This window comes from Falco biarmicus, chromosome 11, assembly GCF_023638135.1.
Source record: "Falco biarmicus isolate bFalBia1 chromosome 11, bFalBia1.pri, whole genome shotgun sequence".
NCBI lineage: Eukaryota > Metazoa > Chordata > Aves > Falconiformes > Falconidae > Falco > Falco biarmicus.
The window spans coordinates 26,512,906-26,538,922 of record NC_079298.1 but is presented as its reverse complement, the minus strand read 5'-3'; the positions used below and the strand labels follow the sequence as shown (position 1 = coordinate 26,538,922).

The 26,017-nt window shown below is 37.6% G+C and overlaps 1 protein-coding gene across 1 annotated transcript; it reads right to left on the bottom strand.

Moving 5' to 3' along the window:
- Window positions 1-710: 710 nt before the first annotated feature.
- Window positions 711-26,017, bottom strand: STXBP3 (syntaxin binding protein 3). Its single transcript, XM_056356264.1, has 19 exons — window positions 25,948-26,017; window positions 20,679-20,728; window positions 20,074-20,155; window positions 17,773-17,849; window positions 17,064-17,142; window positions 15,987-16,087; window positions 13,807-13,961; window positions 12,843-12,933; window positions 11,744-11,868; window positions 10,281-10,385; window positions 9,680-9,737; window positions 9,399-9,464; window positions 8,815-8,895; window positions 8,030-8,168; window positions 7,354-7,460; window positions 6,784-6,882; window positions 5,820-5,905; window positions 4,068-4,216; window positions 711-1,955 (listed from the first exon to the last, which is right to left on the bottom strand). The coding sequence occupies exons 1-19, from the start codon at window positions 25,988-25,990 to the stop codon at window positions 1,864-1,866; spliced, it is 1,785 nt and encodes a 594-aa protein (XP_056212239.1). The 5' UTR covers window positions 25,991-26,017; the 3' UTR covers window positions 711-1,863.

Genomic DNA, 26,017 nt, shown 5'->3' with positions numbered 1-26,017 from the left:
AAATATGACGTTTTGGTACCAGTTGTTTTGTTCCGTATTTATTGCTTTTAAGCTTTGGGAATAGGAAAAAAATTGCAACTATATACAGCTTTTACACTGAACTTAGTTCTGCTTGCCAAAGTGTAAGGACTATATACCATTTAAGCACAATTGTTCAATACTGATTTCAAAGTGTTCATCTTTAGTAAGAAAATGTTGGACATAGCATTTTTAAATACGTACTTTTACTCTAGGTTTTTACTGCAGTATTTAGTTAGAAGCTAGAATTCCGAACAACATTATAGATATTTCTGCTATTTTTTCTTTTTTTTTTAGTTTTGATAAACATGAAGTTTGATGAACAAATTAATTTATAAAGGTGTTGCTCCTGCATTTGTGTTGAAAATAAAGTCAGCATTCATTAGATGCCTAACTTGTGTAGGTGCATTGGAAAGCTACAGCCACTTATCCTCATCATGCCCCACGTCCTGCAACATCTTAGAATTACATAATGTTCTCCCATTTCGTTCCTCTCTGATGGGGGGGGGGGGGGGGGGGGGGGGGGCGCAGAATTTTACCTTTTTCCACTTTCTAATTCAACTTTGAATAAACTTACCTAGCAAAAATGTTCTCTTAACCCGAGGGCAAAATTAAGGGAAAAGAAACAAAACCACCTTTCTGCAAGGCCAACGAGTACCCTTACAGTTGGGAAAAATGCAAAGAAAAAGCCATGAGTTATCTATTTTTTATGACATTTTTTTCAGATTCTACATACAGCAAACCAATATTTCAAGGTACACCAATACAACATCCCTTTAAAAGATGAGTAATTTTAATTACTTGAGTCATTTTCTAAGACAATTCTAAACATTACCACTATTACAGAATAAAATTTAGAATTTATTTGATCCCCTTCAACACAATTTTATGTATTTCTTTCTTAGTATGTAACAAAGCAGAAGAAAACAGTAAATTCTCATAAGTACATCAGCTTTCAGTGTCTGGTTTGCTTTTCTTTTTCAAATTACCAAGCCATCTGAGAGATTCAGCTGCTTCCCTTCTTTTCCTCCCTTTTTCCCCTGTCCCCAGTCCCTCAACAAGAGGCTTTATGCTTAAAGTTTTGGAACTTCTATATCACAGGCAACTCCACTTCTAACACAGACATACTATGCAGACACAATCATAAGGAAGTTTGTAAAAAATTAAGGTTTTGTGAAAAGCTTTAATAATAAACCCTGTATATACTTAAATATAAAGTGTACTTCAGTGCACAGTTGACAGGATTTCTCCAAAGTAATTTATTGAAACTAGAACTGCTCAGTACTTCTATGATTAACGTTTTACCTTACCCACCACCACCTAAAAAAAACCTTTTGATTTTTCAATTATGTATATCTAAAGAATTTTCAGTGAGTTATTATACAGAAGATGAGTGCAGTTTCTTAAACTGTAACGCGTGAAATATTTTTACCATACACTCATATTTACACATTTTCTTCTGAAGCCTCCACCTAAAAACCCAGACCCTTTTTAATTCAGTCATTTTTAGAAATAAACTCTATTATAGAATGGTTTCACAGTTCTCAAAGACAATTCCAGTTTATATATAATTATGATAACTTTTAGCATAATTTGTTAGGAATGAACATGCTTCTGAAAAAGCACTTACAGTGTAACCCTGTGTATACTACCTACAACGTAAGAAACATACAAGTTGATTTTTAACTCTGCCTTCTACTCCCCCAAAAGAGCAGCATATTTAAATTATAAAGTGACATTCCATTAGTAAGAACCATCTAGTGTCCTGCATTTAGTAAAGTCAATTCCATAAGAATATGTATGCACTATTTGTTTTTTCCTAATGCATCATAAATATCACCATTTCTATTCATCCTTAATGCAGGCCATATCCTTCGGTTTACTAAGGCTCTTCACTTCATCCAGTAGTTTTTTAGGTGTCAAAATATGAGTAGAACCTGACAAAAGAACATAAGTATTAACAGTATCAGTTCCAGGCCAGTGTTTTTCACAGTATCTGGAAAACTGAAAATACAACAGTTCAAAGTGTCATCACATGTTACCATACAAAGTGCCATCATGTAAGTGTCACCATTAGGCAGGCAGTGACCCTTTTCCACACACTGAGACATCCACACCTCCAGATTAGGACTCTTACTTTGGATACCAGTTTCAAGTCCCTGCTCTGCAGGGTTTGAAACATCGGCTTGAACCTGAGCCACATTTGCTGCATGCAGTTGTCCCAGCCTGCAAGAGATCTGCCCATTTTGTGAAAGGGTGAGTTAATGACAGGCTTTATCCTAGAATCAAGAAACCACCTGGATTAAAGATTATTACGAACAGTAGTTTTCCACAGAAATATCAGTTACAGCAAATTGGCTTTTACTGACTAACGTTTCCTTGAAAAAAATGCAACAAATCCCAAGTCTGGAGCCGCAAAGAAAATCCTCATTATTCTTCAGGACTGCACAACTACCTCCCTTGTTCTCAGAGAAAATGATTATAACTTCTGCCACGAAGGGTCACCCTACAGTTAAAGGGAATTCTTAACTGTTCATTAGGGCTGTCTTGAACCTTTAGTTTTAGCTGCATCAATCTGAATGGGCTAATATTCCTTGAGTTCTGAATCAGGAATACTGCAAGGTGAAAATCTTCCTGTAAGTCGCACGGAAATTTAGCGGTTATCATCTTCCCTCAGAAATCAGGATTATGAACAAAATTACAAGAATCATCTCTATACAAAAGGGAAGACGGTGCTGTGTTTAGTACCGGGTATTACAGTGAAAGAGCAACCTACGCTACACATGGCTTTGTAAACAAGTCTCAGATGAAGAAACAGTCTTGTTATACTACATACCTGTTGTCCTAGTCTTTCCATTGCAACTCAAAACTAGGACCAGCATTAAACCTACCTGAGCCACCACCAATGAAACCAGCAAACAGGAAACCAACCAAAAAAAAAAAAAAAAAAAATCAACCATACACACACACACACACACACAGAGCTACAACGCTATTAATACCCTATTGATATAATACCCTGCTATTATGAGGTAACAGACTCGATCTCAGAATCAAGGCTGTCATGGCTTTAGGGAAGAGTATTTTTTTAATTAGAATTATGGTAGATAGATGTAATCCTTTTTGAAACTCAACACTAATTTTAATTGCCAGACATCGGGCATCTCAAGTGGTTTCAAATGCTTTAGATGACCATGCACTCAGACACCAGCTGCTACTGCAGATGGATACAGGTCTCTGGTAAAGTTCTGTACCTAGGAGCTCTGTTTTGTTCTATCATGCAAATGTTTTAGCACCTAAATTTAGATAGCATTACAGGAAATTATTATTTGAAGCACAGCAGCCAATGAAACAAGCATTTGCTGCCTCTGAAGTATTAACTGAGAGATTGCTACCACAGCTGGAAATCCATGCATTTACTGCCAAACCTTGAGATTAGGGAGATTACTTCAGTTTTCAGGGCATAAGCTATAAATCATGGCATGGTTTATGTAAATTCTCTGAAGAAACCTAACAAAAACTAGAAGATGTTACAAAGTCAACTGAGCAACACTGAAAAAAGTTTTTTGACTTGGGTTGGTTTGTTTGGGGTTTTGGTTTTCTTTAATACTTCCCCTCCTTCCAAAGCGAGTGATTTTGCACTTGTCTGCCAGCTTTCCTACTACTTCCAAAAGCAATGGACAGTAATAAGTCTAGCTGAAGGTAAAGCACAGGCAGATGCAAAAGTCTGTGAGGAAACTAACACAAGGAAATATAGATCTGTTTAAATTCTTTTTGCTATACATCAGGCTACTTTAATAATATGTTTGTCTGATATAATTCACAATGATTCCTCTATAGAGCATAATTGTATTTATTGTTCTTAAAATCTTGCTGCAAAAAAACCATCCAAATATCAAACATTCTAGATAAAACTATGCTCTTAGACCGAAAATATTCTAAGAAATACACTGACTATAGTATTAGTTTACTGAACACAGGGACTGTAAGAAAAGAAACACACAATAGTAAAACCCCTACATACCGCCCTTTTCCCAAGACAAGCTTACCTATAACAACTTCACAGGACTTGTAGACTTGAGAAACTTCATAAGCACTGCGCATCTCAGAATATGTAATTCCTCCAATCACAAATATAATCAGCCTTGCACTACTCTTTCGCTCATCTTGATAACTCGCTTTAGGTTTCTGGCGGGCACTGTAGATCATAAGATGACATTTTTATAGCTTTAGTAATTAATTTTGGTAAAAGTTATACACTCAAGCAGCAACAATGTCTGTCACGCAGTTCATGGTTTGATTACAGTTTCAGCAAAAGAACTCAGACAGATTGATAATTAGAAGAATTTTAATGAAAACAAGTTAGCACATTACTCAAACTATTCAGTTATCACAACGGGGAAAACAAATACAAAGTGAAAACCTTGCTGCACACACAGCTAACACTCAAAGGACTTCTACCAAGCAGCTTAATTCTGCATGCTAGTAATTCCAATGGCATTTTTCACGAGAGGTTCATTTGAAAAAAATAGAGTCTTAGGTATTTCAGCCTCCAAATATGACCGGAATGTCTAAATAAAATAAAATAAAAATCTGGCTGTTATCACGGAAGATTCAGACAGCTAGGAACAAAAAAACCCATCATACTTTCTAACACAGATCTAATAATTGCAGATTCAGATTAAAATCATCTGCAGTCCTGATCTCTCGCTGCTGGGGTGCCTAAAAGATTCCCACATTTCACCACCCTGTAAGACAAGGATCCAGTTACAACACACAGGGACTTGCTCTAGTGTTTCCTTGCACTGATCATCCAGGAACATAAGGACACGTCAACAGCTTGGTTAGCAGTGGAAGCAACAAAACTGTTTTCCTAAGGCTACGTATCTGTACCTTCTGTCTTTTGTTTAGAAAGGTAGAAAATCCAACTCAAGTGGGTCCTTCACATTTAGGATATGTATAATGTTTCCCTCCCTACAAATTCCACCACCCGATTAGTGCAATGAGCATTCCTGTGACAGAAACACTCTTCTCTCTAATTCAGCTGTCTCACTATTTAAATAACACTACCAAAAGTGAAAAAGCTGTCACATACACAGATATTGGTCATCAGGTTCAAAAGCCAGTGGGATTAAAAAGGGGAAAAAGGGACAGTACAAGTTGGCAAGCTAAAAAAATTCCAAAAATCACTTCAGTGCTACTCAGTAAATATGCAAGTACATGGAACACATCATTCCACATTCATTAGCAGAGAATTGATTTCAAGACCTCTGACTTTCCTACACCTTCTCTAAATCATCACCTCACAACAGGGGTCAAATGTCTAACAGGCCCATATTCCTTAATGAGACAGCTACAGAAGTTGAATTTAACTTGCTGAAATCATTAACTTCAAGAAAAACACAACCACTACCACGGCAGAAATAATTTTCAGAAGAAATGAAAACATTCCTTTGCCAAAGTCACCATATACTGATAATCCATTCCTGAAACTACTTCACATGAAAAAGCTCAATGGTTTAAACTTCTCATTCTGGGAATATGGAAATGTTATTTCTAACTCTGAAGCAAAAGGAAGATACTCCAAATAACAAGCTGTATACAGCTAAGAAGAGTTACTAAAGTAACAACTAAGTTCACTATGTTTTAGGTGAAATAAAAATGCAGAGTTTACTCATTAACATCACCTTATATACATTATTTCACCACTTAGTAAGCACACTTCCATAACACTTCAGAATGTACATTTCAAAAACACTGAAAAATGGCTAAATTATATGTCAGAAAATTAAACCATTTACCTTACTGCTCCCGAACCATTCCAGGTAGGAGGACACCGGGAACAATAAGGCCAGTCTTTTGAATCTAGTTTGTTTTCTATAGCATCCTGAAGGGCAAAACAAATATCTATTTTAGAGAGCCACGCAGACCTAAAACCCAACAAGTTTCAACTCCCAGTAAAGAAGTTAACTGGAATCTAATGCTCACACATGCAACATCTTAGGATATCCAACTGCAAGCAGCATCTCATGAACAACACTCCTACGTAACAAAACGCTAGAATACATAATGCTGAAAATTACTACAAGGCTTTTTGGTATCACAAGAAGTTGGAAGCGTATATGCTTTCTTTATAAGCATGATATTGATTCAACTGTTCAGATTTCACTAGCAGCTTTTCATCTCTAGTAACCTTCATATTTAATTTCTCTATAGCAGTATATAAGAGAAGTTCTCTGCAGACACAATGAACATGTGAAAGTCACCAAGAACCTGTGAATGACAGCACTGCATCAACACTAAAGGTCCAGTGAACTCACTATTCTGACATCAGCCGTCAAGTGATGCTTCACAAGAGATTTAAGAACAGATCAACTGAACTGGCAAGTAACATTTTCCAGCCCCTCCTGACCTACAGTTTATGATCTGAATTGCAGTTTAAAGAGGCACTGGAGAAAAAAAAAAAATCCAGATCTTTAAATTACACTGAACACCGTCAGTCACAGGACAAGCTGTTCAAAAGGACTTTTTGCTTTCACTTTTATTTGCTTCACCTTCAGAACAACCTCCAAAAAGGAGCATTGCTAACAAACAGCAGTCCGATATTCTATATTAGAGACAGACTAGAAGTGATCACTTTGCTCAAGAGATGTATTTAAAAAAAGTAACTCAAGATACTACGGAATTTCAAAAGACTAGCTAGAACTGCTCACTTGAGTAAATTTCTGCACTGCACCCATGAATTAACTAGTTGGTAAAATATACCTCCATAACATCTTTGATAACAGGCGTCCACCTAGAAAGCTGAAAAGTTTCTTCTGAAGAACGATCCCTTCTTGGGTGTTTATGCTGCTGAGCAGCAGACTGAAAAAGATTTTCAGAACATGGCTTTATTATACAATGTATTTGTATTTTTGAAACTTACTCCCAGTTATTAGTGGGGGGAGGGGGGAATCAGTAGGACTTTTAAAAGAAATAACCACAAAGAACAATTAATACCTCTAGAATTCAGGATACACTAGAAATACTAACTTCAGAGACAAGCAACTAAGTTGGCACTTTCCAAAACCAACTAGCTCAAGTCACCATCTGATTATTTTGGAGGGAATGTTATAGGTATCTTTCTTTGAAAATGATTCATGTTAATTGTTTAACAGATTTACCACTTAGACATATCATAAAAACAAGAATTCCTAGTATCTGCCTGCTCAAAAAAAAAACAAAAAACAAACAAACCATGAAACACCCCTGGTTAATACCACTAAGAGTTGCTGAAAGAGCTGTAACAAGTGTTTGGGTGGTAGGAAATTACAGAATAAATAAATACATTCTTACTGAAGAGATAACAGGGACATCAAGATATTTCCAATTTCTTATCATATCACTATCACTTTCTATCTGTACATTCTGGATCAGCTTGTCCAAGTTCTCCTGGGTAGTTCCTTCAATACAAGGAAAAAGTACAGCTTAATTACCACGTGACTGTGAATAAGACCAATTTTGTCTCACATTCTGGGCTGTTAATTTAGTCCAGGATATTTTTTTTTTGTTTGGCCAGTCTAAGTTTAACATAGTATTTTACACAAATTTTTTGTAAATGCTCCATTTGTGAGACAAAACTCAATGTTACAGATTCCTTAGACCCACATTCTGCCAATTTCTTCCTCTCCCCACCGACTTAGTTTTCAGGTTGCAATGAACATGGAGACCACCCTTTAACAGCTTCAATAGGAAGTGAAAAGGAGCAAATTTGAGCTGTTGCACACACCCAAGCACAGGAATGATGCTACTTGTACTGCATCTCTTAACTCCTTACCAATAGTATCTTTGGTACTAATTTGAGAGAAGAAAAACTACACAGGATAGACAGTATTTCTTCCAAACTTGGCCATCAACTCCAATACAGATGCTTAGGTTAAAGAAAAATACTGGACTATCCCAATACTTGGGTTGAAGTCCATAGAACTGAGAGAAGAAAAAAAAAAAAAAAAAATAGGGCAGCTTGTCATACCATTTGTGCTAAAGATATAGAGGAGAATAGCTCTAATTTTGTCATAGCTCTCATGACTTTTGTTGAGCAGAACTGGAAGGAGGACTCTCATTGGATCTTTCACTTTTTGACCTTCTGCATCAGTTCCAAGAGCCAAGTCCTAAATTTAAAACAAACAAAAAAAACCAAAACATGGTTTTAGTGAGTAATCGTTAAAAAACAAACAACATTGGTTTGTGTGTTTTGAAAGGCATTTTAATGAAACCATAGGTTTCGTGAAACAAGCTACATCAATTAAAACTGAGCATGAAAAATCTTTGAAATAATTATTTCAACAGTTACAGAATTATGATAACACTACGCAACGCGAACACGTAAAACCATTTGATAACTACAATCAATATAAATAGAAGTTATAGTTTTTAATGAGATGAGGTATTACACTGTACTACTAACCCTAACAAGTGCTTTTCCCAGACACTTTAAAAAGGCTTCCTTCTACAGAAGATAGTAAGACAACTTCATAGGTGTTTTCAACAAAGAAAACAAAGATGATCCTTAAACAAATTAGCCAGATTCAAAGACCAAAAAACAAAAGTAGAAGCATCTTTCACTGGCAGAGTAAGAGCCTTGTATAACTCCCTTAGCTTTAATACTACTACCTCAAAAAGTGATCGCAAAAAAAGCAAAAGGCAGAGACACACTACTTTTGTCCATTAAAGCAACATCTACTCCTGCAAACAAGTGTCACATTCACACACTTCTTTGATTTGTGGTTCGTTTTGGATTTTTTTAAAAAAACATACCTGTTCAGTCTTACAGAGCCTTTCTATGTTAGATTTGAACTTGCTCATGCAATCTTCTGCTATGTTAAGATGAACAACTTGCTAGAAGACCAAAAAACAAAAACCATACATGTATGTATGCTGTAACTTGGTTGTTTTTTTGGTTTGGTTTGGTTTTGGTTTGTTTGTTGGGGGGGGGGGGGGGGGGGGGCAGGGAACAAAAAAAAACAACACATCAAGCAATCATTTACTGGGTACAAGAGTCAATCCTTCAACTATCCCTCAGTACCATCATGCATTTTCTGTGCTTTACCCTTCACTTAAGAGACTAACCCCCATAATACCTTTTAGAACATTACACTACTCTGCTATCTTCAATCCTCAAAGTACAAAAATCATTTAAGTAGGCTTTTTACATACTAAAATGAAACACCTGCAAACAAGTTCTTCTCAAAATTCTGCAGTAGGTGAACATACTCATTTGGAGAAAAGCAATATAGCACACCTAACAGGAAAATGACAGAATGAAACCAGACCTCAACAACACAGAACTACAGTGTATAAAATGATTTATTGTGAAGCTGTTGTTACAAAAGACCCCTTACCCTACTAATCTCTTTACGATAGTGCGGCATCTTTTTCATTAACTGGGCCAGAGCAGATATCGATAACTGTGAAGAAACGATACAAGTTAAAAAAATGTTCGCCCAATATTTGACATACTTTTTTTTTCCCTTCCTGTTGCAGCCTTGCTTACTCCCTGTCCCGCCAAAAAAGTCACCACTGAGTAAGCCTCCATTTCTACAAGTCCATGAATTTACATAGATCTGATGAGCTGTAAATAATTGAACTACCAGGAAAAACAACACTAATTTCAACAACTTACTTTTCCTTCTGTTGCTTTTCTTTTTGATGAAACTTCTTTCAAAAGTTTTGGTATTTCCCTAAGGGGGAGGAGAGGAAAAGAAAAAGAAAAAAAGGAAATCAATGAAATGCAACAGCACCACAGTTCTTAAATTTTAAGATCTTTACTTAAAATTTTAAAAGGACCGCTCAACAAGAACTTCTGAATGAAAGTAAAAGCTGCACATACAGGTCTACTTCACAGAAAAGTGTTCTTTGATACAGGAAACAAAGTTAAACATTCCGTTTATGATACATGCATAATGTCATTTGATGCAGTAACTTGCCAGTACTTTAGGCAAAATAATCCCTTCAGATTTAAACAATTTTAAGATACTTCTCAGGAAATAATTTCCATTTTCCTTAAGAACTGTAATTAATATTAGTAAAATTGCATACCTCTGTGCATACTGTATTTTTCAAAGTATGTTTTCTTCCTGGCATCAGTTATTTAACAGGATGTAGTCTACAGTGCAAGCCATCTTCACTACCGCCTGTACTCCTGCTTAACAGCTCAAATGCATTCCCTCAAAGAAACTTTTATAAACTTGCATAAACTTAGTTTTTGTTATTTATTCACATACTCTATCACATCTGCAATATGCTTGTGCCGAATCTTCACCCAGAGCTCGTCATCTTCCTCCAGAATTGCCTCCCGTTCCTTCCCAGCAAGTCCTTCTGTTTTGTATCTTCCAAGAGAAAATTCAGACAGTTGTTTGGTTTGGGCCACCGCCTCCCCCCGCCATCCCATTCTCATAACTTAAAGAGTATTAATTGTTATGGTTTAGTCAACAGACACAGTAATACCAGTAACATACACAGGTTTTAACTTACAAGCCAAGCTACTGCCCAACACAATAAAATTTACATAAGGATTTTACAGATTACATCTTTGAACAAAGAAGATAGATTAATTTTGGAACGATTCTTGCAGGCAAGAATTCTGGACATTCTTTTGAACCAACACTAACTAGAGTTTCAATCATACATTTACGTGCACCTCAATTTCTCTTCAGCTTCAAATGCCAATTGTGTGCAAAGCAATACACATCGAGATTGCCAAGTGCAAATAAAGTCCCATTCACCAACAAAACAGACTATGTAGGACAAATTACTTCACATACACAAGAAACATGCATTACAGCATTCAGCTATTACTTTTCTACAAATAGAAATAAACCCATACAGCAAGACAGCAATCACACTACATAACTTTTTCACATCTACAGAAACTCACAGTGTATATGGCCAGAAAGCAGAAAATTAAAAAAGTTACAAGATTAATTGTGCAAGTCAGATCGTGACTACCTCGAAAACATACTTTGCTGCATCTTCATACCCAGAAAATTTCAGATTCATGTAATTCTACATTTTCTATGAAATTATTCATTCAGTGTTTCTGACAGAAGATATGCATTCCTGTTTGCTTAACTAAAACAATGAGGCAATCAGACCAACTACAGCATACGAGATCAACAGAAAACAGTCTTACCGAAATCTTTGGTGTCAGAACCATCCAACAGCAAAGCACGTACATTACGTAAAAAGAGGTCATACTATTCCAAGCAGTGATAAAATAACACTTACGAATTGAACAGGGCTTACCTAAATGTGCATCTCAACAGCTACACAAATTAAGTGACTGGAACTATAAAAGTGAGCGTTGCTGAGAAATAACTAGGCTTTTTCTCAGGATTCGATTACTGGTCTTGTTTGCCTTGTCAGGCCAAGAAGGTTGAGAATATGAAAGAAGTAGAGAATCTGAATGTGCACTACCAAGGTTTTGCTTCAAGTCTAGTCTTGTTTTTACAGAAATGCAATTTGTTAGACTGAAAACTTAGAAGAATGCCAGTTAGATCACACCTAATCCCATCTAAGGTTAAAAAGAAGCAGTTACAAATCCAGGAGAAAAGACTAATAATAAGTGAAGCAGCTTGTGTAATATAAACAGGTAATATAGCAATGGTGCAATTCAGCTAAACAATTCCTTAGATTTTTATAATCAAGAATAAAGCTTTTAGATTTAAAAAAAAAAAAAAGTACTTGCTTGTAAGTATCATTTTCAATTGGTAGCAGATCATATGCCATTGCCTGGAAGGTGAGTTCATGAAGTACAGTTGATACCGGGTCAAAGCCACGATCAATTATTATTAGTTGCGAGTGGGTTTTAGCCTAGAAAGCCATCAAATAAATGTAAAGTCAAAACACGCAGTACAAAGTTAATGCATGTTAAGTCTATTCAAGTTACAGTACTACAGACATTTAAAAAATAACTGGAAAAAACTAAAACATATGGTCCAAGTGTTTATCAACATAAATAGAAACAAACGTTTAGATGATAACCACAACAAAGTGGGCTTAAATCTAGTTTTAAGGCAGTGCTCTTAGCCCACTGCAATGCATTCAGTAACCTCACCTAATGAGCAAAAAATCTAAAGGGAAAGAAACCACCACAAAAAAAGGCCTCCCACTGACTTTTCACAAATAGGTTTATTTTTGTTATTTCAGAGATTGTCTATACTGTGCTGCAATACAGAAAAAAAAACCCCAAACAAATGATCTCTATACATTCAATTGAAAGTTTCATTTTGGGATTTAGTGAAGTGGCAGTAGCATCAGATACATTTATTCCTGTAGCACAGTGAAATGTCAGTGTGGTTTACTCCATACAGGCTGTATGGTTTACCCCATACTCCTGCATTTAGGCAGCTACCCTCATCTGCCCCGATCTGTAGTGCCAGATCAAAATTATGTGAAAAGCTGTATCTTTGTGGACAATAAATCCCTTAACGGGAGACACTTCAATTCTGCAGTAAAGTCCCTTCTACACATAGCCCTATAGAAGGTGATGTTAAAACAAGTTAGCCACTTCAGGTTTGCATCACCCCCTAAGTTATCACAGGTCCAATTTTTCAACGACCATTAGTTTGATCACGCAAGTTAGATTTACTTACATACAGATTTACAGTATCAGTTACTACCTTCAAGTTACTTTCATACACAAATACTACCAAATAGCAACCAGTTGCCTTCATTAATAAATAAAATCTGGTTTTGTGGAACCTGTTGTCAAAACATATTCCAAAGATATTTTTTTTCCCCTCAGACTTACAAAGAATGATGCAAACATTTTTGTTCACTTTTACCTTTATTTGGCTTTTCTCATCAGTTTTGTAGTAGTTCTCAAGATTTTCTTCAACAAGCTGTGCAAGTTTGCTGGCTTTATCAGATGGTCCTCTGGGAAAAAGGAAGCATGCAAAAATAAAAATTTCTTCATCAAAACACTAAAAATGCTACCTTTAAAACAGAAAGAACTCCCTAGATTGATCCTCTGATTTCACGAGCAGTTTCTGAACTCCATTCTAAGTATTTCCAATATATTTTCACTCTTACATTACGATTCCACTCTTTGAATGCTTCAGGTATTTCACACAGCAGAAACAGGTTCAGCCAAAAGACTGACATTAGCTGGCATATGACCCAGCACCTAAAATTCTCACTCAGAGGCGGGAAACAAGAAAGAAAAAAAAAAAAAAAAAAAAGAGTCAAGCAATTATTTCTTCATTACCTTTGCAGAGAATAAGGCACCACTTCATGCTACACCACAGAATGCAATTCTTGAGCATAATCTCAGATGCCTATTTTGACTTCAAAGATGCTACTCTTTGATCCAAAGCTCAAAAGAGGTATTCTTCTCAATATCTCTACTACAAAGAAATCCTGATTCCATCTGCCTCAGCAATTTATGAATACCTTGATGCCAAGCAGAGCTGCAAAATTACCAACAGCAGCAGTTCTGTTACAGTATTATGCACGCGGTATATTAGAACGCAACACATTAGAGTGTCATTCTACTGACCAAACATGAAACGGGCAGCTCATTAACAGAACAGGGTATATGAAGTACCCTTATATGAATACACACAGAAGTAATTCACTGCTCTGTCTACACTTCACAAATTCCTATCGCTCCATACTTCGGAGCTGTGGATTAAAAACAATGCACCCACAATAAAAGAAACTATGCTGCAACCTCAAGCTATAACCAAACAATGTGGGAAGTCCTAAAAGTGAAAGCAACTACACTATACAACGTTATTTTTGCCTCACCTTTTATATCGCACACCTGGATTCTCATCTAGTGTGGCACATAAGGTAACAATTTGTTCAGCCATTACTTGCATTACAGCATCTTTATCCTTTGTCTTTTCTAGAGCTGGACTGTAACAGCGGTAGAATGCATCTGGGACATTGAGAGTAAATACCTATGTAAAGCACAACCAAGAAAAAAAAAGGCTTAAGTTGTATATTTTGAAAATATCTGGTAAAAGATGGGCTAATACTTTAAAAATATGTGCTGTAACAAAAAGCCATACACAATCAACTTAAAAAAAATGAACAAAACCACACCCATACCTCAGTACCCTTTCTCTGTCCTGTTGAGCTCATTTGCTTCTTGTTCTCATATTTTTTTCCTCTATTACTCTCTGCCCTTATGTAAGGGACTATATTTTTCAAATTGCTTAGGGTCTATACAGATGGAGAGACCCAAGACAGGCTGAACTAAATACCATCCAGTGCCTCATAGAGAGCCATACAATGCAATATCAGAATGATCACAGAAGGTAGCAAGCTAAACTACCAGAATGATTGTAGAAGGTATCAAGCTAAATTTCTTTAAAATAGAACTTTACATATTGTATCTGTTTATTATATGAAGACTTTATCTCCAAGAACTTAAGTTCCTAAGTTACATTAAACCTTAATAAAAGATTAAGTACTAAGCAGAATAAAAACTTTTTCAACAGTTCACTCAATGGAATGGAAACAAATCACATTGTCAGTAAATGGATTTTCTCCAGCTTCAGATGGACTCTGTAACTATACAGTCAAAGAAGAACATTCATCCAGATAAAGGTGTTTGTTTCATTTCAGCAGATAATCACTTGGACTTTGCCCAGACCTCGGCCTGATTATTTACTCTTACCACCCCAGAAAGCAGGCCCAGGGATTTTAAGTCAGGAAAACCAGCTGACATTCTGTTCTTTTGCTAAGGATTCAAAATGTTCTTACAACCCAAAATACTGAGAACACTGAACTAAAAACAAGAAGAGACTAAGTGCTGCTTATTTTTAACTTTAGAAAAGTAGCTCCAACTTCTAGTTTCACGGCAAGTCCTCCAGCAAACCAGGACAACAAAATCTTTTCATGCCTTATTTGGTAGGGGAAGCTACAAAACTTTTTCTTACAATCAGCTTTAGCAGAATCCCAGAACCAGTTTGAAACAAAGCTTGGGAAGATCACCACCACTGGAAAACAAACCAATCAACCAGGACACTAGTTATTCTCTGATGGCTTCTCAATCTAAATAAGAAAAAATCATCATAAAAAGGAGTGTGTCTTCAAACTAGGAAACTGCATCACAATGAGACACAAATAGCAGCAACCTCTCCTATATTCACCCGCCACTTGGCATACATAAGAGTTCTGACCCTTGCTATGTTCAGAAGGTTTGAAGAACACAAGACTTGAAAGAGACATTAACAGTTACTCCAATAACTCCCCATCGCAGGCAGGGTTTGGGGGCTTCACTGTACCGGTGAGTATCAGAGTGCATTTCAGCCTTCTGTGCCTGCTGAAGTGCATGAGCAACAAATCATTTCTCAACACAATACCCATGTGAAACAACACAGTGGAAACCACTCATTGTTTTTCACTGGTGGTCTCAAATATTTAATTGAGAAAACATGCATTTCCACATTTTCCTCAATAAAAAGTTTGCCAAGTTCTTAGTTTGTTTCTTTTTCAGTGAGGCTTTGGTTTTGTTCCCCTCCCCTTCATCCATTCATTCTCTTTTTCTGATTTTTCACCAAGTAGTTAGTTCTACTCATTCCTATGCACCAACCTACCTAGTCTACCAAAATAACACCTCAGTATAAGCAGTAACAAACTTTACTGCTTGCTAAAGACAAGCCAGAAAAATTCTCTCCTCTTAAGAAACAGATTCTGCCCCTCCCGTCTCTACTGCAACTGACTCCAAGTATTGCAAAGAGGTTAAGTGTGAGCAGCAAACATTTCGAGTACAAGAGCATTTATTTTCATCCGGAAGTTATAGGCATGCACTGGAAATATGCCAAAACAGCAATAGGTCTCACATATAGTTTGTCAGTTAAAAAAAAAAAAAAAACAAACACACAAACAATCTACGATCTGTTTTCTAGAAGTTCAACAACACTTGAAAAGAGTCCTCCAGACTATTTTCTGCTGTTGAAATAAAGTATGAAACCTACCTGAGACTCACATGGGAAGAAGGATATGTTAATCTCCTTGCATCTCCTGATTGACTTTGCACAGGAAGACTTAATTTTATTGAAGAGGTGGTCAGGGCAAACTAGGGGGAAAAAAAGAAAGGATTCCAAGTATAAATCATTTATACACATTCCAGCTGTTAACTCAATTATAAGCTTAGAGTACTCAGAGCAGATAACTCTAAACTAAAAGCCAATTAACAAGTCACATGCAAAAAGTTGCCAAATCTCCCTAGAGTGAAAGGGAATGTATAATCATTATTTTGCATTTGAGACCTTTTTGAAGAAGCATTACTGGTCATTTTTTACTAGTTTTTGGCAAGTGAAGTTGTAGAACACTAATTAGCAGTCGGCAGCAGTGAAGGATATTGATTTTATCCAAGCAAAAGTTTCTGCTATTAATTCTCATATTTGAGAGAGAAAACATATCCCAAGCCACAAAAAGGTTAAAGGGAAAAACAACATCTTCCTTCTTTACACGCCATTTTAGTCACGCTGACTGACTGCAGAGGAACATGCAGTCACATTAACCCCATTTGCACTAATTGTCTCTGCTTTGCAATTTATATCACGCATGCAAGTGCTTAGTAGGCACCTTCTTTCAGGCAAGGGGAAAAAGCTGGCTCACAAGTCTGCAGGAGCTACATAAAATAACCAATTACAAAATATTGTTCTTGCAGCAAACTCTCATGCATTTATAGTTTTGAGTACTATTTTGTTTATATGAGACACATAGTTTTACTCAGATTGTCTTCCTCCACATTCTCCAACATATGGGAAGACTGGAATACTTCAAAAATAAAACTAGATTACCTAAATTGAAAGCTAAGGTCGGGAACAATCAACATTGTTTAATAACTGGGAAAGAAGTGACTATTGCCACACAGCATGATGGCCACAGCTTGGCAAGCCAAATATGGTTAATGACTTGAGTCTCAAATCTTCCCTCAAGAAACAGGACCCAAAATTTTCATGTACTAAATTATAGCAAAGAAATTCAAGAAGCTTACTTATTTACCTATATAAAGTTATCAAACTACAACACAAAAGCTTACTTACAGTCAGTGAAATACACATATGCTGCTTTGTATCTGCTGGATGATTTGGTGATGAAGTCATCAATAAGTCCATCCACAGACTTGCGGGGGTAGAAAAATAATAAAAAAATAATCATTACAGCGTTTTGCCTTTCCTCACACACCAAACAAATCTTTTCCCTCCTCTCCTCCTGCCCTGTTAATTACCAAGTCCTGTTTAGGAATACTGCAAATCAACATACAAGAAAAGAAAACACTTAGATAGAGATTTTTAATTCCAGACCAAGAATAATAAATAGTTACAGAAGGTCAGTCATGCACCAAGATCACTTTAGGAAGTACACAAAGCAAGACAGCTGCATCATTTTCCACCTGTAACAGTGCTGAGATTTATTCTCCCAAGAATTTTTAGGAAACAACAGTAATCCTTTATTAGAGTCATTACTTAGAATTCTGTTGCTTAATGTATTGCATCATTATTTGATACAACATCTCTTTCAGTGAGGTTAGTAAGATCTATGCAATGAAACAATGGAGGCATTGAGCAAAAGGTACATGTTTGCAACATACTCTATGGCAACACTGCATTGTCTTTTCATTACAGAAAATTAAGCAGCACACAAGTATCACACAAAATGAAAAGTATCGTATAGTTATACGTAGTAAATAATGTAAAATAAGATTGCTTTTTCAGTCTGAAAGATCTTGCTCATTCTCTTTAAATTACTAACCTTTTTGGTGGGAGTTATTAAATATATTGCTTTCATGTGTGGAACAGGCTCACGGGTTTTATATACGTTCTCCACCACTATAAATAAGGACATATTACATTTTTATAATTAAGAGCTTTATGGATGTGTAAGGAAAGCACCAAACATACTGTAGTACAGAGATGATAAAGTAACACTAATCAAGTTGTCCACAAGATTAATGGCAAACACCCATCTTTTGCTAAGAGAGCTTTGACATTTTATTTATTATTTTAAATACAGCAAGTCATCACAAGACTTCTTCAACCCTCAGTCTAATGTCAACTGAATTTGTAAGCTAAGTATTTCCAACTATCCCACACAAGCAGAGTTCTGCCCTCACACAGAAAGGTACTGAAATACAAACATGCTCAAACTACGGGGCCCAGTATGAACTATCTTGCCAGAGAACTGCCTTGGCAAGATGGCTCTTTTTCCAGTACACTGAAGGTGAGAGAGAGAATGAAACTATGCAGGGCATCATTTTGGACTAGAGCCTCTTCTTGTCCTTTGTTTGCCTGTTTCCTGTACACTTACTCTGTTTCAATATAATTGCAGGCACAAATTAGACATTTTCAGCAAATCAGCTTCACTCAACTCTTGGTTTCCTCTGTTTAATAAAGTCTTAACTATGTAGCATTGCAACACACTAGCTTGAGAACGTGGGGAGATTCGTGTTGCTCACTAATTTTGAGGGGGAGGAACAAGGAAGATGAGTAATGTCAGATATCTGGATGTAGAAAGACAGGTTCTTTTCAGTAGTGTACTAACTAAAAGGTTTCTTATTGATGAACAGGGTACATGCTCACTGGAAGTTTCTCACAAAGGATAAGCAGTACTTTTCACTACTAAAAATACACTCCAAAAAGTTGAATGTATACAGCTTTGCTATTATTCTTCCAGAAGAATCATGTTATACTAAACAGCTGGAATAAGAGTCTTGCTACTCCTCAAAAAATAAGTCTAAATAATGCTCTCTTGCAAAAGTGTTTCTAAAATCTAAACCTAAAGCCAATTAAACTGGATCACTAACCTTCTTCATATTCATTTCACTTTCAAAAACAGGCACAAAAAGATGTTCAGCAGGATGATACACTAACACACATTACATTAGGGTCAATTGTAAAAAGGAACTTTGAAAACTGTTTTATGATAGGAAAAACATGCTTGATTTAAGTTGTAGGGAAGAAAAGCCCATGACATTTATTAGAAATAAAATATTTTTTGAAACATACATAGCAAAACAAAGTCTTAACTGAATAGGCATACTGCATAACAGATTTATCACAATCCATCTATTAATCACTTTTAACAATGGCCAACATCAAGGCACAGGAGAAACGTTCCAGACAATCTAATTACTATTAACATTGCTTAGGGGCTTATTGTAGTTAAAGCAATCGTGATACAACTGAGTTTCAAGTCTGGGGGTTTGCTTGGTTTTCCTTAAATTACAGAAAGTTCTCTTGTTTTGAAAGGTGTCTAAATATATCTGCACAACATAAATTTAAATTCTTGCCTCCATCACATCCACTTGCTTGCAAGCACCTCTCAGTTTGTCTATCAGTCTCCTGTTCACACTTTGGCTTCAGTACTTAAGTTTCTCTGCATTTGCATCCTAACTCTACCTGTTCATGAGCATCGACGAATTCAAAGCAGCAGATATTACTGATTTACAGAGCACATTAGGAAAAAATGCAGAGAACAATTTGCCTATTTGTGTATGTTTTACTAACATGCCCTTAATTTTTTACTGAGCTCTTGTTTTTCCTTAACTTCAACTGACAGATAATATCATTAAAAAAATCACCCTGTGACAGATAACTCTCTCATTTACCCCATCCTGAATATTAGCAAACACACACACACCACCGGGGTGGGGAGGCAACAACAACACCACAACAAAAAACACACAGCAAACACCACCTAGAACAAAAGAAAAAATCTAAACAAACCAAAACTAAAAAAAAAAAAAAAAGCACACAAAACCAACACCATACACACACAAAAAAAACCACTTACAGCCATCTTTAGCAAAAGATTTTAAAGAGCATTTTCGGTTCTAGGCAGAGAAACATTCCATTTTTCATTAAAAAGGTAAGAAATAAATCACAGTTGGGCAATTACTGTACAAGCCAAAAAGCCTGCTAGTCTAACATCCCATAGCTACTTGCCTTCATCAACCATATTAAGACAATTTCTTGCAAGGGTACCATCGATATTATTCTTTCCCTTTTTCTCACTATGATATTGCCATCTGTATATTAAAAGAATTGTGCTTACCTGTGATACCTTCTGCCAGTAGATCAGTCATTTTGCAGCACTGTGACAATAATTTAGTAGTGTAATCATCTAGAAGAATTATCTAAATATATCAAAAACCACACAAGTATTTAGATTAATCAATCAGTTATAATAAATCCATTTTATTTCCTTAACAGCTTGCCATGGAAGTTTGAAGCTGAAGTTATTTTATTACTCCGTCTTTTCATCACCTGCATATAGCAGCATTGCAGTGGGAAACTGCACTGCTAAATCCTGCTTCACATGTATTGCACAGCAGTAAAATTTTTGAATAATAAAGTACAAATCTTTCAAAAGAAAAGTGAAGATAAACAGAAACAGTTTTTAATTTTCTTTTCAGAACTTAAAAAAATAATTGAGACAACTGACCATTTGTTCTTCCTGTACTAGCCCTTAGGTTTTTCATTACGTTTTATACAGAGATCCGAGTTAACAGAACTGTAATCCATTACTTGGATAGAAAACAGTTTTAAGTGAAAATGCCAGCCATTAAATGATACTTATTTTTTGTATACTCAGTGATACAGATTACAGATTTTTCAAGTGATTCCAACATGCTTACAAAAATTATAGCAAAACTGTACCTTCCATTCTTCCTCTTTCCTGCAGTCATCAAATACTGATGATTTTAGCTCTATAGGAAGAAATACAGTTTACCAGTTAGATGTATCAAATTGTTACCAAAAAAAATAAAATTCACCCATTTAGACTCATGTTTACAGACCTCAAAAAGAATAAAGTTTTAAGAAAAAAAACCCTACAGCAATCAATACCTCTACAGAATGCTTGACCAGAAACTGTTCCTGCCCATTTCAGAAAGTTGTAGCTAAATTTTTCACTTTCACTAATAATAAAGAGCTCCATAAAAATCGGTCTGAATTTTCACAGGCCTGGAAACATTTCACTTTCTATTTTTTTAGTGAGCTCTTCCACTAAATTGATTGTGCATATGCAAAAAAATTTAAGCTTCTCTAATATAAGGCAGGTGGACCAACACACACACAAATAAACCTATTGTAAAAAATACATGCTAACTTCAGATGTCCTTGTTCTTTCTCTAGAATTCCAGAATAAGCGTAAGAATACCAGTTCTTTCAGGAATTTAAAGTTACCTAAAACAAGGTATCCATTATCTTTTCCTACTGTGACAACTTTGTGAAAAATGTCTATCAAAATGCTTGTCCGTGACTCAGCATCTAATTATGACCCACAGCTTTTAAAGATCACCAGAACCGAGCTGCAACTTTCAGGAGTGATGTCATCAGGCTAATTCAGATTTGATCTCACAGTAGTGGTATGTATTAATTAAAAGTCAGAAGATTTCGGGAACTGTTTAAAACTTGGTGTTTATAAACATAGGAATAATGAGGTCTGACAATTCTGCTTTTTTACCAGAGAAGAGAATTTCAGATTAAGCTGATGACTACTGCTGCCTATTGAAATAGTTGGACCATTTTCCCAAATGAAAAGATGAAAGTAACAAAACAGAAGCCTAAAATATAAACAAGCAAACTGAACACATGTTTTGTGATTACTGCCAAGCGAAAGGACTATAAGAAGTTTCAGAATATTAGGTGCACATGCAATAGAAGTACACCTGTTTCCTCAGTGCTTATAAATATGAATATAGTCTCTTATGTCCAAGTCCCTTTGATGTGGCACTATCACAAGACACTCCATCTCTCCCTTCATGTCGTGGTTTTAACCCCAGCTGGCAACTAAGTACCATGTAAGCTCAATTACTCTGCCCTCCCGCAGCAGGATGGCAAAGAGAATGGGGGAAAAGGTAAAACTTATGGGTTAAAAGCAATTTAATAATTGAACTAACAGTAATGAAAAGGAAAGAGGAATAAAAGGGGAAAACGCCCCACGCACACACGAGTGATGGACAACACAATTGCTCACCACTCACTGACCAATGCGCAGCCAGTCCCCAAGCAGCAGTCAGCAGCTCCTGGCCAGCTTCCCCCAGTTTATATACTGAGTGTTCCATGGTATGAAATACCCATTCAGCTAGTTGGGGCCAGCTGTCCTGGCTTCGTCCCCCACCAATTTCTTGTGCCACTCCAGCCTCCTCAATGGCAGAGCATAAGAAACTGAGAAGTCCTTGACTTAGTGTAAACATTACTTACCAACAACAAAAAAAAAAATCAGTGCATACTAAATCCAAAACACAGCATTGTACCAGCTACTAAGAAGAAAATTAACTCTATTCCCACTGAAATCAGGACACCTCAACTTCTAGTGCTCAGAACTCAGTTTCTTCCAGTTGAGCAGCCTACCTGCTCATCCAGCTTTCATTTCATTTCAGCTTCACCAACTCTAACACTGCGTAGCACACAGCACTCCCAAAATGTCACACTTCATGCTTCTCGTGGTTATGTTTTACAAAGATGTGCCAGTGTGAAAGTTTGTATAGTGCAAGTTTCTTTTGAAAGAAAAGTACTTTATGCTTTAGCTTTCCAACATGTTCAAGTTACTTTTTGCACCTGACATTTTTCATAGAAACTTAAAAACCTCACACTCTGCTCCATCTAATAAGCTGACAGAACCACTAGTCCAGAAGTAATTTTAGCAAAAAGCACATGCTTCAAGAGGAATGCAATTGGTCTATTTCGCTGATGCTGCTAAACAATAGAACCCAAGCTCAGTTCTCCTGAACTTTTCTCTGCTTATACAACTCCCCAAAATCCATTATCACTTCCCAAACTTGCCCTCTGGGTTGCTTCCAATTCAGCATTCTTCCCGTTATACACAATTCAGTTTTCAACAAGTTCTAGGGCTGCTTAGCCCGCTGTAAACACTCCTGTGACTTCTTTGGATACATTCTCTAGAAAACTGCAGAACACTCACCACTCCACAGCTGCCACCAAGATCTATTTCTTTTACCAAGAAAAGGTAACTTATTCATCTACCTGAACCCCAGATGCAATACAGGCACATTTCTCCTGTCACTTTCATACTGTGTATTTTTAAATTACATTTTTCTAGGTCTGTACACAAGATGTAAGAACAGATCTTTAGCCTCAAGAAAGCTTCGTTAACCTTCATGTTTTCTGAGAACACTCTTATCAAGGAATTAGTCCTTTGCATTATACAGAGCTCTTTTTCCTAAACTGAGTGCCTGACAGCCTTGTCCAAAATCTGAAATATATTTTTTCTACAATACTTTACCTTACTTCCCTATAAAATAAACCAGAACACACAAATACATAACCCAGTTGTGTCTTGAAGTTAATTTCTGTAATTAAAAGTAGAAGTCAGCTTTCTCCCACCATGAAAAGAAATTTTATTCCAAGCTACCGTGTACCAGATGCAGGGGCAAATACACTGTAACATTCCCACTGCTGTTTGTTTTGTCCTTGACCTGAGCCAGTTTATCCAAATATATTAGTTTTCAGATTCTCAGCTGTCTCCAGTAAGTCTTCTGAACATACCAAAACCAATCATAAACCCAGGTATGAATACTGTTCCACTGTTGTTTAAGGTCCCGTTTCCTTCTCTCAAATTTCATATCAACCACACACCCTAACTACCTTCTCTAGTTTTGTCTTATCTGAATACCTTCAATTAGTTTAAAGCATTTTTCTTCTACTTTTACTTCCCAATCCATTTCAGAACTACACACAACCCTGACAGAACAGCAGACTGCTAAATCCCTGTGTGCGGAAAAAAAAAGCGCCAAATAAAAAAAAACCCCAAAAACAAACTGCACCTTGGCAAAATTAATGACCCATTTATAACACACTTCCTGAAGAAAGGGCTAAACCAGCTTTCACTGTAAGCCAGTGCCCTGGTAAATAAAGTTACAGAAATGCCGAATCATTTAAAAAAATTAATACAGATATCTATGGTTAAGCCAGAATCTTATTACACAAAACCAGAGCACATTTTAAAGTTGTACAAACACAATTAATGCAGAATTCCTTGCGGAAATAACCTTGTTAACAGACACACACACAGAGATGCAGTATATAGTTAATTTTTTAGTTTTAACCACAGGAACTACTGCCTCCTAAATACAGGTAGCTTCCCCTGTCCCCCTAATTGTCAATTTCACTGGCAACAAACTTTGGTGAAGTACCCTTTTCACACACTTCTGCTTAGGTTCAGTTCAAATTGCATCTTACAGAAAGGACTATCATGATGGAAAGAAAGGTTTTTAACAGCACCCCACCAGAGCATAGGTACAACAGTCTTTGTACACACAACAGGTACAACTTCTTTGCCTATTCACAGGGCAAGAATAAGACACACGCTGACAACAACCTGCTAAGTGAAGCAACAGCATCACTGAGCCATTATTTTCAGACAAACCAACCATTAAAAAAAAAAAGCAACCAACTAAAACACTTGCTGCAACTTTAGAAAGCAGCATTTATAGCCTTGAATTATCCATAAACAAAGTGCCAGGCAATGTCTAAAACTTGGTTTGTCAGTCTCCATTGTTGTAGCCTTGGAAAGACAAGAGTAACTCGTTATCTAACAGCCTCTTTCAAAACATTCCTTTTCACAACATTTGCAATATAAATGTTTTTCTTCCCCATCTTGTGTGCACTGGCAATGCTGTTTTCAAAAGTCCTTATACGCCCTGAGGATGCACTAGTGCTCTGATCAAGTTCCCTCTTTTCAAGGTCCAGTTTTCCATAAAACACCTCAGGACAAATCAATCGCTTTACAGTCAAAAACACAAATGACTTCACATAGGACAAAGCAAAGCAACAAAAGCAGGGATTTTTAAAGGTCAAGTTTTAAACGAAGGGCTCTAACTCTTGCAAGCAAGTTACAGGTATCAGCAATCCAGGCCTGAACACCACAGAACAGTCTGTTTTCCTCTTTCTCCCCTTTTTCTATTTTCTCTCCCAGTGACACAAGCAAGCAGGCAGGCTGGAGCTTGCAGGTGGCAGCCGAGGGGAACGCAGACACGGCAGCAGCAGGACCTTCTCATTTCAGTGACAGTCGCTGGGCTGACCGAGCTGCTCGTGGAGTCACAACCTCACTACTATTAAGCCTAGTGTGTGGTGGCTGCTAATGCCTTTCCCCAAAGGTCTCACACGACCTGAAATTCTATTAGCCCTTCTACTCCAGTAAGACTTGGAGCAGTTACAACTTCATTTTCTGTAACAAAGACCAGTAGAACCTGTTCCTGAACATGGTAATAAAAGCCTGCAGTTTACTTATGACAGTACGTGGGGACACCTTCAGCTTTTCCTTCTGAAAACTGTGAAGCCCAATGCAAAGCGGGCAGTGCCACTTGGTGACAGACACCCAGAGCGCCCCTTCTGAAGCCGGGAGCTCCAAAACCGCCCCTTCGAAGCGACAGGGAAGCCCTTGAAAACCTGACTTCAGCTGAACCTCTTCCAGAGCGGGCACGGTGGCTGTACAGTTCACCTATCTCCGAACACGGCAAACACGTTTCCACCCAGGTGCTATTACTGCAGCACCTGCGGCACCGCCGCCAGCCGGGGCCGCCTCCCGCCACCCCGACGAGGCACCAGCCGAAAGAGCCGGGGAAGCGCAACCACCGCCGGCCGCTGCCGCATACCGGGCTCCCCGCGGAGCCGCCCGGGCCCGGCCCGGCCCCTCTCTCCCGCCGCCCGCCTCAGCTCCGCCAGGCAGCGCTGCGCCTAACGCGCCTCCAGCCGCGCCAGGGCGCCCGCCTCGGCGGCCGGGGGACCCCCGACCCCGACACGCCGGGCTACAGTGAGGCGACGCCTCAGCAGCGACGACGACAACGGCGGCGGCGGCCGCAGCAGCAACGAACGCCGCCGGCCCGCACCGCCGCCCACCGAGCGGCCCCAGGCCGTTCCCAGCGCCGGGGGAAGGGGACGGGGAGCCGACCCCCGCACTCACTCTGCCACACCAGCCTCTTCAGCCCCCGCACCGCCGGCGCCATCTTGCTGGCAAGCCCCGCCTCAGCGCC

Coding starts and splice junctions, on each gene's coding strand:
- STXBP3 (XM_056356264.1), bottom strand. CDS start 25,990: ATGGCGCCGGCGGTGCGGGGGCTGAAGAGGCTGGTGTGGCAGA. Junction 5,906..6,783: donor TTATCAAAGATGTTATGGAG/GTATATTTTACC, acceptor TTTGCCCTTCAG/GATGCTATAGAAAACAAACT. Junction 1,956..4,067: donor GTCCTGTGAAGTTGTTATAG/GTAAGCTTGTCT, acceptor TTCTTTTGTCAG/GTTCTACTCATATTTTGACA.